Genomic DNA, 27536 nt, shown 5'->3' on the forward strand with positions numbered 1-27536 from the left:
GTTCCCTTCATCCTATTCAAAGTTTTAATCCCCTCCCACACCCTTGCGCTTATCCCTAATTATTTCTCCTCCTAGCCTTATTTCTCTTCTCTTAGGCTCTGTGAGTGCCTTACTTTATTCTATGTCCCCCTCCCCCGCAACCCATTCAACTGTAGGCCCCAGAAAGGCTGAACTTTTTCTTCCCTTCTCTCTCTCTCTTTTTCTTTCTTCCCTCCACCCTATTTTTGTCACTGCGGGTCCCCAGCACTTCCCATGGAGCCTTGTACATAGCAGGGAGCATACTGGAGGAAGTTCTCTCTTCCAGAACAAGCCATACCAGCTGGTATTCCCAGAGCATCTAATATGTGTTAGGACTCTCTGAGTCTTAATCCGCTACTATCCCTATTTTATTTATTTAAGTTTATTTTCTTTCTATTTGTGTGTGTGTGTGTGTGTGTGTGTGTGTGTGTGTGTGTGTGTGTGTGTGAGAGAGAGAGAGAGAGAGAGAGAGAGAGAGATCAGTGTCATTAGTGCAGGTGCCCACAGAGGCCAGAAGAGGACATCAGATTCCCAGGAGCTGGAGTCACAGGCCATTGGGAGTCACCTGATGCAGGTGCTGAAAAGCAAACTCCATCCCCTGCAGGAGCTCCGCTCTGTGAAGTGCCAAGCGGTTTCTCTAGCCTCTTACCTGTTTTATATGTGACTGGTCCAAGGTGACAGGAGAGAGGCAGAATTCAAAGTCCAGATGTTTGGGGATTAGAATTCTGTACTAGTACACTAGCCATCTTGCATTTAAGGTTTACAAACAAGCTTGTGTATACACATCTTATTGAAGTCTCACACCTCTTGCAGGAGGAGTCATCTCCCTAACTTTAGGGATAGGAGACCTGAGGCTCCAAAGGGTGAGGGGACCTGCTCGAGGCCATCCTGTAAGTAAATGACAGAGCTAAACCTAGAACCTGTAACTTCACTTCCTCTTAGTTCCCAGTCCTTCCTGATCTCAGGATACCCAGTGCTGTCGGGGAGGAGCTTGAAGAAGTGAAGGAGATCTCGTGGCCTCCCCAGGAAGGGGAAGCGGCCTAGGTTTGTTCAAGTTACAAAGGTCCAAGATTGGCTGACAATCTAGAAGGAGTGACTACAAGGGGCCTTCAGAGCACACTGCAGGGGGAGGGCTACAAATTCCCCAGGCCCTGCTGGATTAGCAGCATTCCGTCAGGATGGCTGCCTTCTCAACAGAACCTTCTGCTCTATTTCCCAATTACAGCACGGCTCAGAGAGTCGCTGCACTCCACCCCCGGGGCAGGCTAGAATAAATGGGAGGGGCGAGATCGCCCTTGTTCCTAACCCCGCTGCTTTGTAAAAGGGACTCCAGTCGGCTGAGAGCAGATTCATTTCTTTCAGCGCATTCTTTAGTGCTCTGCCTAGCTGCTCCACACTTAGAGGTTGCTAAGGCGGCACAATGGGGAGGAGCCATCTTGAGTGACAGCGCCTACGTGCCAGAGTGCACGTGTGGAGGTCAGAGGTCTTCACCTTCCCTGTTATTTGGGATGGGGGTGGGAGGGGTGGGGGTGAGGTGGGGGGATCTTTTTTATTGGTTTGTTTGTTGTTGTTTTTGAGACAAAGTCTTACTGTGTACGTGCATTAGGTTTGTTTCTATTGCTGTGATAAAGCACCATGACCAAGGCAACTTAAAAAAAGAAGGCATTTAATTGGGCTTATAGCTTCAGAATTAGCGTCCATGGGGATGGAGCCAAGTCTCGTGGTTGGAACAGTTGAGAGAGCCCATGTCTTTTGAAAGCAGGGTTCAGAGAGAATGGCAAAGGTCAAGAGTCCTTTAAAGCCTCAAGCCTGCCCTCAGTGACCTCCTTTCTCTAGCAAAACCGCATCTCCGAATCCTCCTGAAACAACCACCAACTGCAGACCAAATGATTTAAATGTTCAAGACTTTTTTGGGTCATCTTATTCAAATCACGACACTACATAACTCTGGCTGGCCTGGAACTCACGCAGACATGCCTGCTTTAAGAGCGCATACCACAATACCTAGTGCTTTTGTTTGTTAAGATTTATTTTTATGTGTCTGTGTGGGCCTGTGGAGGCCAGAAGAGGGCATCAGATGCCCAGGAGTTGGAGATAAGAGTGGTTGTGATTTGCCCGACCTGGGTGTCAGGGACCAAAATCGGATCCTTCACAGAAGCAGCAAGTGTTCTTAATCATTGGGCCAACTGTCCATCTTTCCCACTGAGGCATCTTTCCAGCCCCTTCCTGTTCTTCAGTGTGAAAGTCAGGCTAGCCCATCTGCAGGTGTCCAGGCTAGCCCACCTACAGGTGTCCAGGCTAGCCCACATGCAGGTGTCCAGGCTAGCCCACCTGCAGGTGTCCAGGCTAGCCCATCCTGCAGGTATCTAGGGATTCTCCTGCCTGCTGTAGGGGCACTGGGCTTACAGATACGCTGTTACCTCTAGCTTTACACGGATGCTGTGGAACCGAACTCGGATCCTTGTAGTTATACAGCAAGTAATTGATCTCCTGAGCTATCTCCTCAGTTCCTCTCTCCCAGGCTGGTCTTGAACATGAGATTCTCCTTTCTCTGCCTTCTACATGCTGCTATTACTCCCCAGGTGGGTACTAGCAGGACTGACAGTCTGCAGCAGCTGGTCACAGGAGAGGCGAGATTGTCCCCCTGATTTGACAGAGGGCATGCATTCAATACCTAGAGGCAAGTACTGGTGTCATTCACCCATTACAGGTGACACATAGGGGTCCTTACCAGGCAGGGGCACAGTTTTAACAAGGATGCTGTACTATTGCAACTTCACCAGCAGAGGGCGACGGCTGCGCGGCTCTAGGTTTCAGACAAGAGGCCACTCAACCCTTTCCAAGACAGAGGCTCCATACAGTTTTTCAGGGTGGGGTCTTCTCTTCTACTTTGTGAGTCCCAAGAATCAAACTCAAGCTTGTCAGGCTTGGTGGCAGGGAGGCAGCCTTTACCTGCTGAACTCTCTTGGTGGCTCTAAACAAAGTCTTTATTACCTGGAAACTCTCAGGGATTTCTCCGATGAGCCCAAACCTGCCCTAAGAATGCTCTCTCCAGGAAACGGGTTTCTTCTTCAAGTTCGGAGGCACACATGACAGCTAACCCAGAGGTAGCCTCACACGCTGCTCTTCAAGAAACGAGGGCCAGGGTCAAGTCAGTCACAGAGATGGAGTCACCTTGTTGGTGGCTGTGGCCCAGCGTGTGTTTATGCAAAGTACTGCTTTTCTCTCAGAGGGGATAGCTCTGTGTCTCCCCTCTTCAATAGGCCCACCACACTCCTGCCTCCTACCTATTTCTGAACCTTCCTGGGCCAGAGGGGTGCATGTGGTTCCCCATTAGGAACTTGACCATTTTCAGGGAAGCAAAGAGGCCCCTATCACACTGAGGTACGGCATAGCTCCTTTGCACTCATGAAGCCCTGGGCCAGGCTGGACTATTCTCATTCTCAACAACAAAACCCGACTCAGGTAAGATTTGAGAGACAAAGGCCTTGGACTACTTTCACCTCAGCTGAGGGTCCACCAAGGCACAGGCAGTCCCACCTCAAGATCCAAGAGATGTATTATTTATTACATGGTTTTAATTGTTTAGCTCAAGTAACAAGAAGCCGACTTGAACTTGAAACCCTCCAGTGACTTCTCATAGCTCCTAAAAGAAAACCCAAAGCCTTCGCAACTCTAACTGCTGCCTGCCCCATGCACTCACTGCGCATGCTCACCCTTGGGGCTCCAATTCTATGGCACTTTCTCAATTCCTGCCTCGGTTCATGCCTCTCTTCCTAAGACATTCTTGCTCATGCTGCTGCATGCCTGGCACCTTTGCATTGCAAGTATCTGGAGGCCTCCCTGATCCACTCGCCTCCTAGCCCCTCCCCCGCCCCCCCCCCCCCCAGTTTCTACCATCTCATTATGGTTGGAAACAGTCACAGCGTATGTCTTCTTCCTTGTTTAGCTCTTGACGGACTTGCCAAGATCCAGAAGGTTCTCTGATCTCTTGGAGTTCCCTGGCCTCTCCCTACCGCCAGACCTGTGTCTGCAGATGGACACTGGGAGCGGCAGATGGCCCAGGCCATCTCTCAGATGGGAGCACACTGAGCGCCAGGTACTGTGTACGCTAGCTGGCTCACATCTCCCATTCTATTCTGGCCTTGTCACTTTCTGGCTGGGTGGCTTTGGATAAGTGGCCCAAGTCTCAGTGCCTGGGTTTTCTCACCTATGAAATAGGAGCCCTTGTTAGGGTCATTGTGGATATCTGGGGAGAGTCATCCAGACTTCACCAGCCCTGAGCCCATGAGAATCCTCAACAGGTGCATGCTGGTCATCCCCCAAAGCGCTGCAAGGTAGGATTTAGTGGCTTCTGGTATGTAAATAAGACCAGCTAGCCACTCCTGGTGGTGCACATCTGTAACCCTGGCACTTGGAGGCAGAGGCTGGAAAATCAGTATACTTAAAGTCAGGCAGGGCTACACAGTGAGACCCAGCCTCAGACAGACAGAAGAGGAGAGATGGGATTGAAGAGAGGGCTCAGTCAGTAATGTGCTTGCTATCCAAGCATTATGACTTGAATTCAATCCCCCAGAACACACAAAAAAATCCAGGCAGAACCCACCTGTAATCCTAGCTCTTGGAGGTGGAGACAGGTGGATCCCCAGAGCCTAATGTCCAGCCAGTTTACCTGAACTGGGGAGCCCCATATTCATTTAGTAAATAAGGGGGGCATGCTAGATGTTAATTTATGGCTCACAAACAGACACCCACTTAGACACACATGCACACACACATGAACATACACATGGACATATACACACTTGCACATGCACACGCACACACATGTACATACACACACACACACACACACACAAGGGAAGCTAAGGCTTTGGCTCTAACTGGGCTAGGAAGTGGCTGAGTCAGCATGCTAAGATCCTCCACCAATGTCCTTTATGGCCACACATGCTATTTACTGCTTTGTCGTCCCTCATTTCCATTCTGACAGCTTCTTCTTTCTGCACAGCCCAAACCCAGCTCCTGTGTTCTTTTACCAGCTGTCTCCAGTGCATGTTCCCATGCCACAGATGAAGCACAATGAGGCTGAGAGGGAGCAAGGAGGCAAGCCCAGCACAAACTTGGCTTCCAGACTTCAAGTTGCCAACCCCCAAAGAGGCTGTTTGTCCACGAGGAGCGCTTGTGTGTGGAGTAGGATCTTCAGGAAAATCCACCTCGCTCCTAAAGCTTGCTGATCTCCTCACTGACCTGGGGTTTGAAATCTAAACCCCTACCACCAGGCAGACCTAGACTACAGTCAGGAGTCCTCAGCACACTAAGCCACTAAAGGTCTCCTTCCACCAGGATTCTGCCTGGGATCCCAGCCCAGCCTGGCTAGTGGGGAGGAAGGATGGCCTGGTGTAGAGCCAGCCTCAAAGAATTAGAATCTTTGGCTCAGTGGGACTGAGCATAGCAGGACAAGGGTGGGGTAGGCAGAGCTCAACATTCCTGACGTGAAGGGGACACAATGGGAAGAAACAAGTGTTAGAAATAATCCTTAAGAGAAACCTCTCCACCTATGTGAATAATTTCACATAGATTAGATAATAATAATAATTTCACATTTGATTAGACCAAATCAAAGATTCCCACATTTAATAAATGCAGTGCTCCCAGGTGGTCGGGAGCACAGCGAGGAAGAGACCACGTAAAACCTGCGACCACGTGTTTCTTTTTCCGCAGAGAGCTTAAATAGCCTGTGGGAGTGGTCCTGACCTTCCCTAGGGAGGGGCTAGTGTTTGGCGGGCTTTCCTGGAGGTTTGGTCAAAAGTGAGACCCCAGCCCTCTAACACCCCTCTATCTAAGGAGTCTGGAATGACTGGAAGCATCACCCCAGTTCCTGGGCCAATGGAGCAGAATGCTCCATTCAAGTCCCCTCCCACAATTGCCTGTGTAGCCAAAAAAGCTGTCTCATTTTTGCTCATTTATCCCTCTCAGATCTGTCTAATGGCATTTGATAATTTAAGGTACTGTTAACTTATTACTTCATCCATGACATTTAATGAAGTTTCCTGCTAAAATACAGACAGGCGTGCCTCTTTAACAGGCTTCATAGTTAAGGATTATTAGGTTTCAGGAGTATCCTAAAAACAATAGCCTTTTGCTATGACACCAAGATATAAATCTGTTCCAGTTCTCTTACAGATACTACACAGGTTCCTGGAAAAGTTCTATTGCTGTATCAAAAATCAGGTCTGGTAAAAGACTAACTGTCTCCAGAGCCTATTTTAACCCCAGCCAGTTTCAAACATATTTTACAGGTCACTCCTGCTGCCTGGGCCAAGACCAACTTACAAAGCAGTCTTCAGACAATACCAACATCTTCCTGGGACTTCACCATGAGTACCAACTCTCCTGGATCAAGGACACCTGCCAACTAAAATCTGGTTTTATCTACTATTGTGTCCCATTACATGGCTAGCCCCATTTCATAGGGCCAATAATAACAATATACTTTTTCTCCCAGCCACCTGCCTTCTCATCTCCCTCAAAAAACAGCTGCCTGAGGACTCCAGGATGACAGCAAACCGGATGCCACTCCAGCCACACCTCTCGCTGAGTGTGAGCGCACCAACACCCCAGCTCTCCCCTCTCCCACATCACCCCATGCCCACAGGAAGTAGCCAGACTTGAACTGATGCCCCTATATTCAAGGACTCTGGGATGTTTGATTGAAAGTAAAACCCCAGCCCTCTAACACCATTATATATAAGGAGTCTGAGATGTATGATTGAAAGTGTCACCCCAATCCCTGGCAGTCATCCTTGGGTCACCAATGGAGTGTCAATGAAGCAAACTGCTCCATTTCAGCCCTCTCCCACTGGGAGTTGCCTTGGTCCAGACTCCACCTCTCGGAAAGGCCATCAAATGGTAACCCCTGGGTCAGGACCACTCCCACAGGCTATTTAGGCTCAGGCAGGAAAAAAGAACATGTGGTCGCAGTTTCTACATGGTTTCTCCCTCTCTGTCCCCTGCCATGCTCCCAATTACCCAGGAGTGCTGCATTTATTAAACATGGGCATCTTTGATTTGGTCTAATCTGGTCTGATTGAAGTTATTTTGTGTCGGCAGAGAGGCTCCTCTTAAGATTATACCTAACAGCAAGTTGGCCCGGAAAAGGCAGGGGAGGACGTGGAAGCGGGGTAGCCCAGGAGAGCTCAGTCTCTGGGCTGGAGCCCAGGACAAGAGAGGCAGGAGTTGAAGCCAAAAGGGGCTTGGTCTAGAAGTAGGGAGCCTTGGGGACTTCACAATAATGAGTGACCCTGAAAAGGGCTGTTTGTGTGGGCTATGCTGGGGACAGGGAGCCAAGCAAGACTCCCCCAACAAGGGCAGTGTTTGCCCCAGCAGAGACCCATCATTTCCCCTGGGGAGCAAGGGTTGAGAGTCACCAGTTTAGCTATAGTGATGCTGTAGCTTCTGGCAGCATGACCACCAAACCCACATCCTGACTAAAATCCATGTGTGTTCTTATCCATTCATCCACCTATCCATCTACCCATCCATCTACATACCTATCTATCAATCATCTTCCCCGTCTCTCCAGTCATCCATCCATCTACCTACTTATATTGTGTGTATATGTGTGTATGTGAGTGCATTTAGTGGATGTGTGTGTGTGTGCATGCGTGTTATATGTACACATGCATGTGATGATGCACACATGGAGGCCAGAAGAGGATGTCCGGTATCCTCCTCTATCACTCTCCATTTATCCCCATGAGACAGGGTCTCTCACTGACCTGGATCTAGGTTGGCAGACAGCAAGTCCTAGCAATGCTGTCTCCAGTCTTCAGAGTGCAGGTGCCAGGGTTATAGGTGACCATGGCTATACCTGGCTTTTTTATGCAGGTGCTGGTGATTGGAACCCAGGTCCCAATGCTTGCACCCCAAACCTTTTACTCACAGAGTCATCTCCCCAGCACTGTGCTTTCTTTACTAACTTTTCTGAGTAATTTTACTCAGGATAATTGCAGTGGTCTATCAGGTATGTCTGCCAGGGAGCCAAGAATGACTTTGAATGCAGGCAAAACATTATGAAGGTATCTTTCGTGATTTAATTTTTATGCAACTCAACCGGGCAACTCTTGAACGTGCACTTTTTTTAAAAAAAAATATTTATTTATTATGTATACAATATTCTGTCTATGTGTATGCCTGCATGCCAGAAGAGGGCACCAGACCCCATTACCGATGGTTGTGAGCCACCATGTGGTTGCTGGGAATTGAACTCAGGACCTTTGGAAGAGCAGGCAATGCTCTTAACCTCTGAGCCATCTCTCCAGCCCCCAAACGTGCACTTCTTTAGATGACCACATTGAGTCTCAGTGTCAAGAGGTGAGAACAACTGTGAGGCCCTTGTCCATCACAGGCCGGGAGAGGCACAGAGCTTGTCTGTGTCCCCATCATCCTCCAACACTAGCACCCTCCCTCCAGGCCTGCACCCTCCCTTTCCTCACAAGCCACCTGGAGTTCACTCAGGGAAGCTAGACGGGACCTTCTCAGGCCACTTCTCTGCCTTTGGGATTCTGCCAAGAGAATCCACTGGGGAGGAACTGAGGAAGGGACGCGAACTAAGCAAAGGAAGTTCCCACCAGTTGCCAGGAGAGAGCTGATCTTCTGGAATATCCTCCCACCTCCTCCCCTCCCTTCCCCCTCAAGCTGTGCAGAAGCTTAGAATACTTCAGGAAGGGGGACGACTCCTTCATCTCCTGTCACCCCATCTTGTCCTAAATCCAGGCTCTCCTCTACTTCTGACACCATAACCTGATGAGTCATAGTGGGCCAGGTCTTGTGGCCACCATAGGAAATGTCCTTAAGAAAACGTTCTGTCTTGAAGACCCTCCCTCTGGGAAGGTGAGATGACATAGGTGAAGGTTCATCCATGTAGGGTATGAGAGAACGGGCTCCCACACGCTGTCCTCTGACCTCTTCATGCATACAGCAACACACACACACAATCACACTAACTCATGCAAGTAAGTAAACACGTTTAATAATAATTATTGAAACAAGATTGTGCCTCACTTTGAACACACGGCTGTCTAGCACTGCCAAGTACAGAAAGTTGTTCGTGGTCGGATTTAGGTGGTGCTTACTATAAAATCCCTCAGATCTTGCAGTGTGCTTGAAATGTCGATGGGAAAATGTTGGGATGCAAATCAATTTTTCTCACCCAACTGCCTAAAGGGTAGATAAAGTATTGGGATCAAAGTTGGGAACAGGTCATCACCCGTAGTGCAAGACTTTGCTGGAGGTGCCGGTCAGTGCAATTAGAAAAGAAAAAGATAATAAAAGTTATGAGAAGAAGCAGAGCTGTCCCTACCTGCAAACGCCTGCATCCCTTGAAAACTTGAAGGAAACCACAGAAAATCATTATAAACAATTGGTAAATCCGGTGACATGATAACATTAGTGTATTTCTACCCATGGCTTTCAAGGATGCAGTCATGAGTGAGTAGATAGACCAATGAAAGACAGCAACATGGCAAATGCAGGGAACAAGGAATATGTAAGACTTACATGGGACTGGGGATGGTTCAGTGGCTAAGAGTATGAGGACCTAAGTTCAAATCCCCAGAACCCATGGAAAAAGCCAGATGTGGCCACATGCAAGTTCCAGATTTACTGAGAGACTCTATCTCAAGAGAATAAAAGGAGCCAGGCAGTGGTGGTGCATGCCTTGAATCCCGGCACTTGGGAGGCAGAGGCAGGTGGATCCCTGTGAGTTCCAGGCCAACCTGCTTCAGGACAGCAAGGGCTACATAGAGAGACCCTGCCTAAATAAATAAATAAATAAATAAATAAATAAATAAATAAATAAATCTTTCTTTGCTTACTACAGTGTTAGAAATATATTGTTTTCTGTGTGTTTCCTGGGAGAAAGCACATATTCCTGGCACTATCAGCACAACAGTAAAGATTTAGTCTCAGGCTGGAGAGATGTCTCCGCTGTTAAGAGTCCTTGCTCTTACAAAGGACCTGGGTTCAATTCCCAGCACTCACATGGCAGCTCACAACTGTCTCAAGTCCCAAAGTATCCACAGCCTTCTTTTGACCTCTGCAGGCACCAGGCACATCTGTGGTGCACAGACACACGTGCAATAAGTAAATCTAAAAAGAGAAAAAAGATCTAGTTTCCACATCCATCTCTGTACCTGCAGAAGGAGCATGCCCACGATTATTCTCTGGCACGCCATGATGGCAAAGACTGGCAAAAGCATGCCATCGCCCATCAGTATGCAAGTGTGGCTGGCACATGACATACATGCAGACAAGGGAGTCTCCCACTCGGAGGAAACAGAAGGGGAAGCTATTGCTATTTGGTGATGTCCAAGGCATACAATCTAGAAAGAAGGCAAGACGCAGAGAGGACAAGATGTCTATGTAAAGAGGGTATCCACGTGCAGAAGCTCCTTCACACCAGGCTGCCTTATATCCTAATAAACCCAGCATAAGCCGTACATGTAAGATGCTCTGCTGCATGCTACACTTCAGTCTCCTTGGTGGTCACATGGTCCAGGCTGCTGCAGCTGTTGACCTGCTTCACCAGAGAGTGCTGTGTGCTGTGTGCAACTGCGAACAAAATAACGTGAACTAGAATTCACACTGAGCACATGAAGTTAAAAAGAATCTTATACCCCACCAACTTATTTATTTGTTTACTTTGAGTGGTGTGGGCATCCATGCCATGGTGTGAGGTCAGAGGACAGCTCTCAGGAATCACATTTCTCTCCTTCTACCATCTGGGTTCCAGGGGTTGAATTCAAGTTGTCAGGTTCGGGAGAAAAGCCCCTTTAACTGCTGAGCCTTCTTGTCAGCCCATACATGCAAAAATTTGAGTTGAGTTTCTATAAGTAGAAAATTCAATATGTGTCTGTGTCCCTGTATGTGACTTTCTCTTTCGTGTGTGTGTGTGTAAATCTTGGGGAAGACACTGGTTGCTCCCATGGAGGACTTGAGTAGCTTCGCTTTTGGGGTTTAAGCTGCATGAAGGATCAGTGTCTGGAGACCAGGGCTTGTATGTGGGCAGACAGGGTTCCGGATGGTGGAAGTCCTGAAGGAGGATCCTCGTGGGGAAGGCCATGCAAAGAGAGGGAAGATCCAGAGCAGGCAGAAGAAGTGCCTGCAGCCGAGCCTGGGGACTTGAATTAGGTTCCTGGTACCCACGCAATGAAAGGAGAGAACCAATTCCTGAAAGTTGCCCTCTGACCAAGTGGGCTAACGGGACCTGGGACTGTGAGTCCCTTCCTCTCTTGTATGAGACCTGGATGAGAAAGGGCAGGGGATAGAATTAACACACAGGAGCCAGCAGACTGGCACTCCCCTCCTCCAGGCTGGAGTCTAGCCCTGGCTTGGTCCACACCCCCACTGCCCTGAGGGAAGGCAGGAAGGAGGCCCAGATGGCAGGCGTGGCCCAGGCCCCCAGCCAGCCTCACCCAGCTGTCACTTTGGAGAGGCCCCTACCCAGCCCTCCTCCACTCCCTTGAACAATTGGGAACCAGCCAGCCCCGTCCCAGCTGTTCTTACTCAGCGGTCCAGGGTGCCCACACACCCACACTCCTGGGGCTTTGTCTCTCCCAGTAGGAGGAACGCAGATTCCTGGATGTCAGAGACTGCAAGACCTTGGAGGACAACCACTCAACAGCTCACTCTACAGATGAGGGGACATGAAGCCCAGAAGGGACAAAGGACTTGCCCAAGGCTCCAAAGAACCTGACAGAGAAGGCAGCTTCCTGACTGCCGCTCAAGCTCTGGATCTTGGGACACTGCCAGGGTGTGGGGCCCTTGCCCGCCATGCTGCCCTTCCACTAGACTTCATCTAGGCAGTTCTGCTCGTCCTTGGGTTATTGAGTGATGTCCTGTCTGAGATTCTGTTTCGGGGGGCCTTTTAACCCAGGTGGGTCCACACACTCCTCACTGATGCCCTTGAGGTTTCTGAGGAAAATGGAAGCTAAATCTCACACCTTCTTTGTTTATAAATATAAGGAACAAGCCCCCATGGGGTTGGCAGGCCCAGGAATGCTTCCTTTAGTAGACAGCATGAGATATCCAGGTCATATTCTGCTCTGGCCTCAACATACTGCTTATGTTACCTGCTGTTAGCCTTCCTTCCTTCCCACCTCTTATTAGCAGTGGTAGACACTTTACCACTGAGCTATGCCCCGCCTCTCACTGCTAGTTTGAAGTTCTTTTTTTTTTTTTTTTAAGATTTATTTATTGTGTATACAGTGTTCTGTCTGCATGTTTGCCTGCACTCCAGAAGAGGGCACCAGATCTCACTATAGATGGTTGTGAGCCAAATGTGGTTGCTGGGAATTGAACTTAGGACCTCTGGAAGAGCAGGTAGTGAGTGCTCTTAACCTTTGAGCCATCTCTCCAGCCCCCAGTTTGAAGCAGTACAGTTAAAGCTGCACCCTGCCTGTTCCCAGGGCTGGTACACATGTAACGGCTGTTGTAAGGGAACCCGTTTCTTTTCTTTATCTGGTTTATGCCCTTATCGACTTTGTTCTACAGAGGGATTTGTAACGCCCGAGGGTCTATGCCTGATTCCCACTGGAAGAGGATGGCACCTCATAAGGCACGGGTACCTGGAATGCGCATGTCACCTGGGTGCCTCTCTTAGTAAAGGTCAGAAGACACGAATGGGTTTATAAAGCATTAGTACTTGAGTTCAAGTCCCATTGCCCACATGACCCCATGTGACCACTAGGTGTGGTGCTGTGATCCTATGATCTCAGGGCTGGAGAGGCGGAAATAGGAGACTTCTTGTGTCCTGCAACCTAGACAGTTGAGCCTGAACGTCAGCGGAAGATTCAGTGAGAGATCCTGTCTCAAACAACAATAACAACAACAACAAAGGATGGAAAGCCGTCGAGTAAGATACCTGATATCAACCTCTGACATACATGTACGTGTGTGTGTGTACACACGTGTGCATACGCCACAACCTCTACCAAGTCTCTCACCCTCTCAGGCCCCTGGTGTTTCCACACATAGATTGCAGTTTTAAACACACCCTCCTCCCCCGTGTTCCCATCTTCCTCCCTCTGTGTTCACCTGAAGACCTACTTGGAAATTTAGGCACAGGTTGCTTAGCAACTAAAATCAAGGTCTTTGATGAGTACAACTTGGGTGGGGGTGGAGGGGAGAGAAGAAGCAGGAATCCTCTGGGAGCTGATACCGCAAGAGCCAGCATTTATTCTGAGACTGTGGATGCAGTGACCCATTCTTCTCCCCCACAAGTCAAGATAACTTTAAAAGCCTTGGGATGGAAATGGGGGCAGGGATGAGGAGGGACATCCAGAAATGGAAAGTGCCCCAGGGCTAGCCCAGGCCCTGGGGGTTCTCAGGAGAGGCACACAGGCAGCCATTGTTCACTGACAGAGAAGGAACAGTGTCTTGCTGAGGCCTCTGGATCCCACTGGACCCTGAGAAGATGTTTAGTCTCCTCCCCTCCCTACTCTTGCACATCCTATGTCGCCTTTGTTTCTCTCTGGGAGACGTAACTGAAAACGCAGAGGCTCAGGTGGAGGGGAGCTGTGTGTGCATGCAAATTCTCGGTCCCCCTCTCCCAGGGGGCTTGGGAATGACAATCCCACATGGCACAGTTCACTGCCATCCGGAATTTCATCAGCAGCTTCTTTGGGGCTCTTGACCTTGACCCAGTGCACAGTTCCCTAGGGAAGAAGCTGTTGTCATCTCTGACACCTTCGTTCTAAGATCTCTTGAGAAGTGACCAAGGGCAGAATTCCTGGAAAGAGGCCAGAGGGTGTCCAGGCACACCATGCACATTTGGTCACAACCCATCTCTTAGGGGTAAAATTTTTCCCAGTTGTGAGGGCCCTAGACAGATGACCACCAGGCCCCCCTCTGACTTTTGTATCTGTCTTAACCTAGAATTGAGACTCTGAGATGCACGGGGAGGACCCTGGGGCATCAGGCCAGCTCAGAACACAGAATCTCCAACTCAGCTCAGTTTCAGGAAGGGTTGGTCTCCATCTGCACCAGCCAGGCTCTGAGGGACTCTGGCCCCACCCTTTTTCTCCCACCCACCTGGAGTTTATCTTACACTACAACTGAAGCTCTGGCCTGACAACTGTGCATCCAGAGGCTCTGGTAACATTAAAGCTAGCACTTTCTGTGCCTTATGCCACGTATCCAGGCAGTTGGCAGGCTCACCCTGCAGGCAGGGGTACCAGCAGGCCCCCCAGAGCCTCCATCTCTGGCACCCAGCTACAGCAGCCATGACCTTGAGGTCGTCAAACCCTTCCTGCAATTCCCCTTCAGACTCGTGTGTGTGCTTCTCCTCTGGACAGGTGAGCACTCACAGACAGGGGTCCCAGGGAACTGTCTCAGGAAGGCAGGCCTCCCCTTTGCTGGCTGCAGGCTTTAGGGGGCCATTGCTGGGGAGAGGTGGGGGGCAATCAGCAGGAGCCCTTTACATTCCTGTAGCTCCTGGCCATTGAGTACATGCTGCGTGGCAGACTATGTGCCAGGCATTTTATGTAACACCTTATTCAATCATCACAACACCCTGAGAGACAAGGACCATTAGAGTTTCACACACAGGGAAACTGAGGTAAAGCGGCTAGGGCTGTACAACTAAAGGTTGGGACTATAATCCCCAAATGTCTCAGAAAGCAGGGGAGCAGATCAGACTAACAAAGGGCTTTGTGGTGCAGACCTGAGGCCTGGGCAGAGGGAACACCCATTCACAGCCCGATTCGGTACAGCAGGTTCACGGCCCAGGAAACCCAGTGCTATCGTTTCTAGATGCTGGCTTTGTGGGGAATGGAAGCCCCTACTGGACCAGGGGCCAACTCTGAAGATGAATTCTCAGACTCTTCTGAAAATTCACCAGCTGTGTTGCATCCCTGGCTTAGAGACCCCCAAATTCAGAGAGTACCACATCTCATAACTGAAAGAAAATGAATTGGAGACATTTCCATTTCTGAGGAAGGGCGTATCTTCTTCACCTTTTTTTTTTTCCCAAAAAATAAGCATATATTCTTCCAAAAAAGGAAAAATCACAAAGCAAGACTGTCAATCTCAGGCCTCAGACAAACGGAATGAAGTTGGGACTTCTGGTGCGCTCTCTCTCTCTCTCTCTCTCTCTCTCTCTCTCTCTCTCTCTCTCTCCTCCCACCCGCCCCAAGACTCCCCTTTCCCAAAGTCATCTACTGCACTCAGTCTGTCACAGTCTTTGAGATGCAAATTGCACCAAGTGGAAGGCGGTTTGCAGAACAAAGATGACTGAGGAAAGATGGGAAAAATAGATTTGGAAAAGCTCTCTGAATTCCCTAGGAGAAGTGGGGGGGGGGGGAGAGATGTCTAAGTGGGAAGGAGTTCAGAGCTGATTTTAGGGGAGGGTGGAGCAGCAGGAAGGCTGATCTCACTGTAGTCCTCTAGGCTGGGCATCCCAGCATGCTATGAGCCGTGAAGTTGCCTGGCTCAGTGATTTTTGGACCCAACTCCATAGTAAAGGCTGCTGCTAGGTCAGCAGGCTTCTGTAAGGGGAGAGAGGGACCATGCCTCTAGAACAAGTCTCGGGTCAGCACAAGGTGCCAGGTGTGAACCCAACCAGAGCTGGTCTCTTGCCACTGTGCAAACTAGACATACCCTCACCACCAAGGCAGCCAACCAGACTGTGAATTCATGAGGATAAGGGCTTGGTCTTGTTTACTTTCATCCCTGGTGTAGGAGTTAGTTTTTTCTTTGTTTTTGGCAGGGTCTTACTATGTAGACTTGGCTGGTCTGGAGCTCACTTTGTAGACCAGGTTGGCCCCAGACTCACAGAGATCTGCCTGCCTTAAGTGCTGGGATTAAAATCCTGTGCTACCATCCCCTGGGCAGGAGCTGTGACTGAAAGACAGTGGGTGCGGCATCAGCATTTGCTGGTGACTCTTAGATGGAGGGATGAATGAGTGTGTCGATGGATGGGTGGGTTGATGGATGGGTGGGTTGATGGATGGGTGGGTTGATGAATGGGTGGGTTGATGGATGGGTGAGTGGATAGATGGGTGGATGGGTGGGTGGGTGGGTAGATGGGTGGATGGGTGGGTAGATGGGTGGATGGATGTGTAGATGGGTGGGTGGATGAATGGGTAAATGGTATAACCATATGGCGAATAGAGAAGCAGGCAAGTGCTCTAGGAGCGGAGACACAGACTATCTGTAGCTAGGTTTTGGGCTGGCAAAGGTCTCAGAAGAGTTGGCATTTGAGATGGGTCTTGAGAGGGAACAGCTGTCTTTGCCTGCTGTCCAGCACTGATTTGTAATACTGGCGAGGACAAGTTTGAATAGAATGGTGTTTGTTAGCAGGGGACAGAAGGTGAGAGCTACAGAGAATTCTATAGACCATGGAGTCCATCCTGATCAGTTTGTGGATAGAAAACCCAGGGTATCAGAAAGGTAAGTGACTCCAGAGACCACACAGCAGCTGAATAGTCTGACAGAGATCGGGACGAGGTCCCAGTCACCACCCTGAACAACTTCTCCAGAGCTCTGCTGTTCTCAGACTGCTTCCTCCGACATCTGAGACAAACAGAAGGCAAGAGGTGGCCACGGAGCCAGGCACAGTGTGCTATGTCTGTAATCTCAGCACTTGGGAGGTAGAGAGAGATAGGAGTATCAGCTTACAGAGCTGGCTGTAACCTAACTGGGCTAGTGAGACCCAGGTCATAGGTCGTGGAATGTGTTTCCCCGATACCCAAGACCAGAAGGAAGCAGCTTCTCTGCAGGCTGAGCCATGGCACGATGGGCAGGAGGCAGGGAAGCCGTGAGTTTGACCCCACCCAGAGATGAATAGCGGCTGAGAAGACGACAGCTGGAGGCCCCAGTGTACGGAGGGTGCAATCACATCTCATCATTGTCCCCCACTAGTGGGAACACCAGATACCTGAACTCAAATGCTCATCCACCTGATAAGAGGTGATGCCTGAGCCAGATGCATGACCCAGACAGTAATGCCCACCCCCCAGATCCACCTATGGAATGCCAATGGGGCCTTTCGAAGATCAGACCCGGTGGCACCTGGATCCAAGATCCCCAGCATGGTACTGAGGCCTTGCACTATGGCTAAAGGAATGAAGTTAACTCGTCTGACTTCCTCTCCAGGACCCCTTCCCCGTATCTCTTTGACCAGTGGTGCCTTCGCGTCATTCCTCCACCGGGTCTCCTCGCCTCTGGCCAGGACATGGTAGAGTCTCCCCGAGTAAGAGTGACAGGGACATTTATATTCTGTATTATAAATCACATCTGTACATCATATTGTGGGAAGGAAGCTGCACACACATATTGAGAACAGCTCAGGAGGAATGCGACTCAGTGGCCTTGGGTATTTGAAAATCCCCGGTCACAGAGAGACAACGATGAGGGAAATATGAAGGAAGTGATAAGGAGAGGCTCAGAGACAAGGCTAACAACAGGCCCAAGGGACACCACCCAATTTTGGAATGCGTGACTGACTGCCTCTGCTCTGGTATAGAAAATACAAACTGGCGATGTCATGGAAAGGTGTATTGAGATTTGGGAACCAGAGTCGTCTGGCTTCCCCAGCTGCTGGCTCTCAGGATAGACGGTGCAGTTTAAAGAGTCACTTCCTGTTTCTGACCAGTGGCTTCTGTAGAGTCAGGCAGAGCGAGCTCTGTATTCCAATCACAGGAACAGATGCGTCTGCAGAAGTGTCCCTTTCTGACCCTCTGTGAAGTACCCAGCCATGCATCCGGGAGACCTGGGGCTTTAGAGTCTAGCTGTGCTGCCTGTGAGCTGCAGCCTCAGGGGAATGGATTCCTTTGTGCTTCTGTCTCTTTCTCTGTAAAATGGGGAAACAATTGCATTTTCCCAGTGAGTTACACTCTCAAAAAGTTCCCAGGTGACGAATACACAGTTCCCTCCTGGCCATGGGAAGGAGCTAGACACCTGACATCCAGGCTAGGAACCACTTAGTGGCTGGCAAGGACCTGTGCTTCCAGCCCTGGTCCTTCTTTGGGTTTGGTTCAGCCCTGGGGAGTGCAGTAAGAAAGGGGAAGGGCACTGGGTGGCCGGATGACTAATGAGGTTCTGGGCACAGTGCCTAGGTTCTGCAATATTCACAAGGCCACGCCAGCTGTGCCAGGCAATCAGGGTGCTGACTGCTTGCCCATCTGCAACTTAACATTCCGCTCCTGAGAGGCAGGAGCTGGTAGTTGCATGTTAACTAGGAAAACATCAGGCGCTGGCCACCACAGCAGAGGCTGAGCAAGAACCCAGGAAGACTGGCCACTCCTCCAAACCCACCCAGAGCCAAAAGGACCTGGACATCAGTATCACTGATGATACTGATACAGAATACAATATCATCAGTATTCTGCCGGGCATAGATGCAGAACCGGGAGAGCTGGTTTCAGTCAACTTCTGCCGTGGCCTGGAAGCTGACCTCAGGTCTAGCTCCTGTTGTCTCTGCAGCCTCAGTTTCCCCACATGGAAGATGGAGGTGGCTCCCCGAATCTCAAAGTATTAAGTAAGATTGAGTTCATTCCTGCCATTACAGTCGTCTGCAGATTTTGTGGACAGGGCCTATCTATCTTTGTCCTTTGTGAAAGTCTCCTGTAGTCCAGGTTGGCCTCAAACTTGCTACGTAGCCAAGAATGCCTTGAATTTCTCCATCTCCCAAGTGCTAGGATTAGAGATGGGAGCCAAGGATGACCTTGAATTTCTCCATCTCCCAAGTGCTAGGATTAGAGATATGCACCACCTGGGGATGGACAAGGGCCTCTTGTAAGCAAACACTCTCCCAGCTGATTTGTATTCTCCGCCCTCCGTGTTGTTGCCCCCCCCCAATGCTTTTTCTACACAGAATGCTTTAAGTCCTCATTACAAAACAAAATCACAGGGAAAGAAGAAAATTTAAAATGTAGAACTAATCACTTTTAACACTGACTAATGTTCCTTTGTCCTTTTCTAAATACATAAGGGTTGTAAATGAGACCAAGTATGCATTTTCTTTCAAAACAGCACATTACACATAGTTTTCTCTCACTAATATCCTTCTGCACGTGTGATTTCCAAAATGTGACCTGGGGTCTTTGGAGCTCTTCAAGACCTTTGCAGGGACCAGTCAGATGTCTTAGCTGGTTAGGGCACTGGCTGTCAAACCTGATATCCCCAGCTTGATTCCTGTGCCCACATGGCGTCAGGAGAGAACCAACTGTAGTAGGTTGTCCTCTGACCTTCACATGCATGCCACGGCACTTGCTGGCACCTCTTGTGGTGGTTTGAATAGGCACGGCCCCCATGATTCATGTGTGTGATTGCTTGGCCCACAGGGAGTGGCCCCACAGGGAGTGGCCCTATTAGGATGTGTGGTCTTGTTGGGGGTAGGTGTGCCCTCGTGGGAGGAAGTGTGTTACTGTGGAGGCGGGCTTTGAGGTCTCATATAGGCTCAAGTCATGTTCACTGTGTCAGTCTCCTTCTGTTGCCTGTGGATCAACATCCAGAACTCCAAACTCCTTCTCCAGCATCATGGCTGCCTTCATGCTGCCATGTCCCACCATGATGATACTAGACTAAACCTCTGAACTGTAAGCCAGTCCCAGTGAAAGGTTTTCCTTTATAAGAGTTGCTGTGGTTGTGGTGTCTCTTCACAGCAATAGAAACCCCACCTAAGATACCTTCCATAAATAAATAAAACATTAAGTAAAACACAAGACCTTTTCAGGGGATCCATGGGGTAAAAACCACTTTGGACACAGCACCCACATTCCATCCTGCTTGTCCAGCATCATGAGTATATAGGATTTTTATTTTTTGGAAGATATTAGTAATTTTTAAATTGATTTTATTGAGTTCTACATTTTTCTTTGCTCCCCTATCTTCCTCTCCCCTCCCCTTCAACCCTCTCCCATGGTCCCATGCTCCCAATTTACTCAGGAGATCTTGTCTTTCTCTACTTGTATATGGGATTTTTAGAGCAACTTCTCTCGCGATACTGTCATAGGCTGAATACAGAAGCAGACTTGAAAATCTAGCTATCTTCCGTCAGGCCAGAGGGATAGTAAAAGGGATTTTGAAAAGTAGAAAACAGTGCTGTTTTTCTCATTCACTTTTTTCCGGTGCTGGGAATCCAACCAAGAACCACCCATGCGAGGTGGACACTCTACCACCCAGACCTGTCTTTAAACCCTCATTGATTTTGGGGGCTCTAGAAAATACTATTTCTCACTAAAATATTATCTTTCGTAAAAAAAAAAAATCTATGTTTTCCAGGGGTATGGGAAATGAGTTTGCTATTACTTTAGTTCATTGATACATATTATAAAGATTTTATTTTTGAAGACAGGGTCTCCTATAGCCCAGGAGAGCCTCAAACTCACTATGTAGCAGGGAATAGCCTTGCTCTTCTGATCCTCCTGCCTCCTCCTCCTGAGAACTGGGAGAATTACAAGCCCGAGCCACCATACTTGGTCTATGCAGCACTGGATCTTGAGACCAAGGCTATGTGCATGCTAGGCAAGCACCCTACCAAGTGAGCCGCGTCTAGTCACCATACTTGGTTTATGCAGCACTGGATCTTGAGACCAAGGCTATGTGCATGCTAGGCAAGCACCCTACCAAGTGAGCCGCGTCCCCAGTCCAAGATGACGTCATGTTTGTGATGAACACACTGTGATGATAGATGTAGCCCAAGTAAACGGAAACCCTTCAGGATTCCTCACCACCGAGAGGTGTGGAAAATGACCTGAAGGCTGCGGAACAGGGCCTGTCTGCGTGACCACAGAACCCACAAGAAGGTAGCGGGGCCTCGGCTTCCTCCGCGATGGGCCTGCAGGGTGTAGGCAAATTTTCACTATTCCAGCACAGCTGTGAATCAGGGTACTCACCGCATGGTGGAGCCTCAGGGATGTGAACAAATGAGGCTGAGAGGGTGTGTGTTTGTGTGTGTGTCTGAGTGTGTGTATGTGTGAGTGTATGTGTGAGTGTGTGTGTGAGTGTGAGTGTGTGTGCGAGAGTGTGTGAGAGTGTGTATGTGTGTGCATGTGTGTGTGTGCATGTGTGTGTGCATGTGTGTGTGTGCATGTGTGTGTGTGCATGTGTGTGTGCGTGTGTGCCACTGCTTCCAGGGAGGGCTACTTCTCTAAACAGAGCACAGCATTCAGAAGCTTTTAAGCAATTTGTGATCGTTGGAATAAGAATGGCCCCCATAAACTCACATAAACTCATATCTTGGGGTGGATTAGAAGAATTGGGTGTAGCCAGACTGGAGGAAGTGTGTCAGTGGAGGTGGGGTTTGAGGTTTCAAGCGCATACTAAGTCCAGTTCTCTCACTTTGCTTGTGGATCAGGGTGTAGCTCTCCACTACTGCCCCACCCCCACGGCTGCCCACCAGTCACGCTCCCTGCCATGATGATCACGGACTAAGCCTCTGGAACTACCAACAAGCACCCAATTATGCTTTCTTTTATAGGTGTTGCCCTGTGTTTCTTCACGGCACTAGAATAGTGACTAAGACACAACTTTCCAGAGAAGTTTTTTTTTTCTACTGATGAAAATAATAACAACAATAAACTGGAGGTTAAAAATACTGCAGACAGGCTGGGCACGGTGGTGCACACCTTTAATCTCAGTGCTCAGGAGGCAGAGGCAGGTGGATCAATGTGAATTCAAGGTCAGCCTGGTCCACAGAACACGTTCCTGCCCAGCCATAGCTATATGTAGTGAGACCCTGGTTCAAAAAAAATTTTTTTTTAAAGTTACAACCATTTGAATGTGTGCATCTGTTAGAGACAGGCTCCTAGTGTAGGTCAGGTGGGCCTTGGACATGTGATCCTCTTGCCTCTACCACCTAGTACTTGGATTCTATGTGCCACCATATCTGATACACTCTCTCTCTCTCTCTCTCTCTCTCTCTCTCTCTCTCTCTCTCTCTTTTAAGACAGGGTCTTGCCATAGTCCTGGCTGGCTGGAACTTGATACATAACCCAAAGGCAATCATGGGATAACTCTGCTTCCTCAGTGCTGAGATCATAAGCATCTACCATCACACCATCTGCTAACATTTTAAATACACCTGAAGACAATTTGACTGAACAGCATCCTGAGGTGGAACGCTGGCAGCTGCTGTCAGAGGTGAATAGGCGTTTCCCAGCTACCTCACTCACTCTATCTCGCCAAGAGGCCTGCACACCTGTTCCCCACATTCCGCAGTCCCGGGCGCTCTCTGTTAAACGTGTATCCTCTGTGAATTGCTTGTGCATGTCTTTTGTACACTTTTGTTCTGTACTGTGCTCTCTGGAACTCCCTCTGTTCCAGAACACACACCTTTCACTTGTTATGTACTGAAAACGTTCTGCTCAAACACGTGGTTTTCTTTTCATTTTGTTCAGGTATCTCACTGCAGTTCAGGAGTTTAGTTGTTTGCAAATATATCCTATTGTATCAATCATTTCCCGACTGGTTTGGGGAGACGCTTTGACAAATCATGCCTTTCCACACAGCATGGTGTTCTCCTGGTGCCAGCGAGATGGCTCAGTGGATAAAGGTGCTGTGACGACCTGAGTTCCATTCCTGGGACCCAAATGGCAGAGGGAAGGAACTGACTTCTGAAAGCTGTCCTTTGATCCTACACATGCACCACGGCAATACCCTAGCCCCCCACCATACACATATGTATGCATACAAATACACACATATAAACATACCACACACACATTACGCATATACATGCACACTACACACATACACATGTATACACACATGCTACATATACCACACACACACACATCACATTCATACACTACATACACCACATACATACACACATACACCATACACACCACATATATACACATACACCAAACACTACACACATACAACACACCAAATACTACACACACACACACACTGTATACACATACCACATAAATACACACACACACATATACCATTTACATACACAAACACACCACAAACATACACACATACCACACACATTGCATACAAACCACACATACACTACACACATACACATACTACACACACCAAACATTACTCACATACCGCAAATACACATACTCACACCACATACTCATTCATACATACCACACACATACACACACCAAACACTACTTACATACCACACGCATACACACACCAAACACTACATACATACCGCACATATACAACACACACATACACATAAATCACACACATATACACATACCACATACACTCACACAAATACACACCATTCACACATGCATACACATACACCATATACACTTATACATATTCACCACACACAAACATACCACATACATATACACACACCACACAATACACATATACCACATATATACACATGCCAAACACTACACACATACCACATACATCACATATACATCATATACACACCGCACACACTCATAACACCACTCACATATCACACAAATATATATATATACCACATACACACACCATACACACAACACATACACACATACCACAGACCACATGCATACACACATACACACACACCAATCACTACACACACCACACACACATATACAACACACATATGCATATACCACATACACACACCAAACACTATACACATACCACACACACATGCACACACCATATACATACAATACACATACACACATACACTTACACAACACCACACACACATACACACATCACACACATACACACCACACACACACCTGTACACACAACTAACACATCACAATACACACATACACATGCATCACACACACAACACACATGTAACACACATACCACTCACACATATACCTATATGCGCCACTCACACACACACACACACTACACATAGAGCACACACACATACATATATATTACACATACATGCGCACACACAAAATAAATAAATATAATTTTAAAATTATTATAAACCCTTTTAAAATGCCTTCCATTCTTTCCTGCTACCTGGCACCTTCTTTCACTCCATCTCTTTTTCCTTCCTTTGATACCTGCTCCAACCTCCCAAGAGGTGGGATTAAGGATGTGTACCTCTACCAGGCTCTTTCCCCTCTCTCTTCCTCTCCGCTTTCTCCTTGCCTCTGCCCCATTTAAACATTTACATCTTGATTCCTTCTAGAACTTCTGCTGTACGAGAAGGCACCAAGTGTTGACTTCTGTAAGTCATGAAGTAGAACATGACGTGGCGCATCAATGGGCTTGTTCCACCCATCCCAGGTCCAGAAGCCCGCACAGCTGCCGGGAGCTGAGCTAGCTCCCATGGCAGAGAACTGAGGCCATCTGGTTGGGAAAGAAAGGCAAGCTGTATCTCAGAGGTTCACAAGCAAGGCTGCCAGCTTCACCAAGGAAACAACAACCCATTCCTACTGCGTGGCTCACGAATGACTGTCACCAAGATACCTGCAGGGCAGTTCCTGGGCAACACTCGAGTCTGATGCCTCTTGAGGCCCATGTGGCCAGTGCAGGGAGAGGAGTTACAGCCCTGCTTTAGCAATACAGGGAAGGAAAGAGGAAGGCCTCCTGGCTGGCAGATGTGAAAGCCCACACCTCCAGCCTCTACATCACTGCTTCTTAGACCCTTCTGAGGTCTAGCGCTGTCCTCAGGACCACTGTAACTGACCCTATGATGGGAAAGAGGATGTGTCCCATGCAGTTCCCAAAGCTGTGCCCCCTCTGTGGGAGGGAGGCCTGGAAATTGTCTCCCTACCAGCTGACTGCTTTTCTTGAACCAGTGTTGCTTCTGTGAGCACCTCCTCCTGGAGCCGGGATGAGTCAGGCCAGGAACGGGAGCTCAGGCATAAACAAGTGAAACTGACAGCAAGCCCTTTGCCTGGGGCTCGTGACCTCCCACAGGCCCCCTGGGACTGTGCCTGAATGGCTACAGCGGCAAAATCTCGCAGCAGTAAGCTTTGTGGGTTTTAACCTGCTGCAGTCACATAAGCAGCCCCCCGTGGTGAAAGCCTCCAGGCAGGGAGTGGGCATCAGGACCCAGCAGATGGTAGCCAGTCTCCCAGTAGAGGGTGGTTCCTAAGTGTACAATATTATTTTGCAGATCCCAAAGTACCCATAGCTGTCTCTGCTTTCCTCCTGATCTGTACCAAATGGACACAGACAGAACGGCAGCAGTCAGGCTGGTCCTAGAGACAGGTGTGCTCCCGTCCTCCAGGCCCATCTAGATGCAGATCTCGGGACTCCCTCCAGGTCCAGGCCTGCCCTCCTTCAGAGTCTCAGGGAAACCAGGGCCACCTACCTGCTCCAGGGGGATGACAAGAAAGGAGCCACCTCCTGCACTCTCGGTGACTATGGCCAGGAAGCGGGCATTGACTGCGCAGAAGTGGTTGTCATGTACATTCTTGGTGATGGGGATCCCATCAAAGCAGTGCTCCCGGTTGGCCACCTTCCCGTACACGTTCCGGAACTTGGAACTGCGGTACTGCGGTCGCCAGGACATCTGCAAGGGACCGACAGAGGCAAGTTTAGGCTGACTATTCATGAAGCAGCTGGGCAGGGCACTGGAGAGTCAGAGATGCGGCGAGCAAGTGGTCCCTCGGGCTCACCTTCATAGGGGATGAGAGGTGATGGAGCCGCCAAGAGCGTGGGGCCTACAGTGTGCTGGCTGCTTGCCGAGAGGGTCTCTCTGACTCAGAGCCCAGCAGGAGGATGTTCACAACTTTCCTGTTTATTGTCCACATGACCAACACCATTCTGGAAAGAGTACTGGGTCCTCTCCCTACCAGTGATAATGACATGTGACACAGTGAGCCAGCCACGCACATGTGATGCTGTCCTGACTGCCCAAACTCATTTCACCCAGCCCTGGATGTTAAGTAGACTGAGTGTCCACAAAGACAGAGGACAATACCAGTGGCAGGGGTGGGGGTGCCACCTTATGCTCAAGGAAGGAAGTCACTACATTTCGTCATCGCCACCATCACCACCATCACCACCAGCATTGCTACCACCCACAGAGAGGTTAAGTGACTGGTACAAGGCCACACAGCTGAGTACGTATATGGGAAGGCACTGAGCGTCGAGCCTTTTGAGTCCGGAATGAAGTCCTCAATGTGTGACCCAAAGATCACCTATATCAGAATCCCTGAAGGTGGGGGCGGTCTCTGAATTCCTGTGTCATTTCTTGAAGATGCAGTTCCAAGGCCCCAGGCTGGGTCTAGCAATCCAGTGCAGTATTTTATGAGTCGGGTCTAACACTCAGTATGCTGACCCAGTTTCCCTGCCCACCCCTAAACGAGTTTCCCTGCCCACCCCTAAACGACACAGACGCTCCCTGAAGCTTGAGAGTCTTGTTCTAGTAGGATCTTCTCACCCTACCCTGCCCACTGTCCACAGTCTAGGCTCTGATTAGTCAGTAGACTAATTGATACATGTATCTACTGTTGATACATGTGGAGGATGAGTGGAGAAACCATGGCATTTATGGGATGGTGACTCTTGCAGGGAAGCCTTACCAATGTAGGCATGAGCCCAGTCAGGGCACACACGGCAGGCACTCAGCAATGGTCCTGTGTAGTGACCACAGACCTGGCTCACAAACTCTGTACTTTATCTTAGCCAAAATGTCAAGAAAAAATCTTTAAACTTTTTTTTTTTTTTAACAGGGTCTCTCATATAGCCCAGGTTATCCTGTAGTCTAGGATAATCTTAAACTCTTGCTCTCCTGCCTCCACCTCTTGAGTGCTGGGATTACAGGTAAGCACTACAACACACCCAGTTAGGAGACAAAAGATTGTTTATTGGACAGGATCTTAACGTGTACCTCTCGTTGTCCTGGAACTCAGTCTGTAGACCAGGCTGTCCTTGAACTCACAGAGATCTGCCTGCCTCTGCCTCCTGCTGAGATTAAGGGTGTGTGCCACCACACTTGACTAGGAGATGAAGATTTTAAATTTAACTGTTGTGTTTATTTTAATTTACATTAGAAAAAAAATATAACACATATTCTAGACTCTTGATGTCATTGATACTTTTGTGAATGAGTGCTAATGAGGCTAAAAAAAGAAGAAAAGAAAAAAAAAGATCAGTTAAAAAATAAACATGGTGTGAAAAATATACTATGGGTCTGTCACCTGCTTAGCCACCTGAGTGGGAAATTGCAGAAATCACGCTCTCCTCGCCAGATAGAACATTCTAGGTTCCACAGTTCCATAGGGAGGTGCTGTGTTTGTCCATTCTAGCTTCTTCCAGCGCCATTCTGGTTGGGCATGCTCTTTTTTTTCTGCCCAGCCACAGTTCCACCTCAGGGCCGGCCTCATAGCTGACCTCAGACCCCTTCTTGCTGCTGATATTGCCCTCAGCCAGGGGGCCAGATTCCTCTTGGGGACAGCAGGAAGAGGGACCAGGGCCGTCTGATCAGAGCTGAGCTCCAGCAGCTCTTCCTGGCCTGCCCAGCAGGGTTCCACACTCAGGAAGCCCTGTCAGGTACCTGGGATGATGGAGGCCCAGCCCCTCCCACATCCTCAAGGGCA

At 49.0% G+C, this 27536-nt stretch overlaps 2 protein-coding genes across 2 annotated transcripts in view; one reads left to right on the forward strand and one right to left on the reverse strand.

The window, feature by feature from the left end:
• Positions 1–27536, reverse strand: part of Coro2b (coronin 2B) — a 109038-nt gene that overhangs the window by 32471 nt on the left and 49031 nt on the right. The window contains exon 2 of the mRNA XM_048423715.3: positions 25304–25504. Within this exon, the coding sequence (XP_048279672.3) occupies positions 25304–25504 (201 nt within the window). The remainder of the gene's footprint in view (positions 1–25303; positions 25505–27536) is intronic.
• LOC125393318 (uncharacterized) lies at positions 1300–7095 on the forward strand. The gene is made up of 5 exons (XM_087905301.1): positions 1300–1494; positions 3374–3483; positions 3968–4117; positions 4240–4355; positions 5058–7095. The coding sequence occupies exons 2-5, from the start codon at positions 3427–3429 to the stop codon at positions 5089–5091; spliced, it is 357 nt and encodes a 118-aa protein (XP_087761427.1). The 5' UTR covers positions 1300–1494; positions 3374–3426; the 3' UTR covers positions 5092–7095.

The sequence above is a fragment of the Myodes glareolus genome, chromosome 4, assembly GCF_982192425.1.
Source record: "Myodes glareolus chromosome 4, mMyoGla1.1, whole genome shotgun sequence".
Taxonomy (NCBI): domain Eukaryota; kingdom Metazoa; phylum Chordata; class Mammalia; order Rodentia; family Cricetidae; genus Myodes; species Myodes glareolus.

Excerpts from the sequence above, each read along its gene's own strand:
- LOC125393318 (XM_087905301.1), top strand. The coding sequence starts at position 3,427 with ATGAAGCCCTGGGCCAGGCTGGACTATTCTCATTCTCAACAACAAAAC. Across the intron at positions 3,484-3,967 it reads AACAACAAAACCCGACTCAG|CTCTTGACGGACTTGCCAAG; the intron begins GTAAGATTTGAG and ends TTCCTTGTTTAG. Across the intron at positions 4,356-5,057 it reads ATCCCCCAAAGCGCTGCAAG|CTGTCTCCAGTGCATGTTCC; the intron begins GTAGGATTTAGT and ends TTCTTTTACCAG.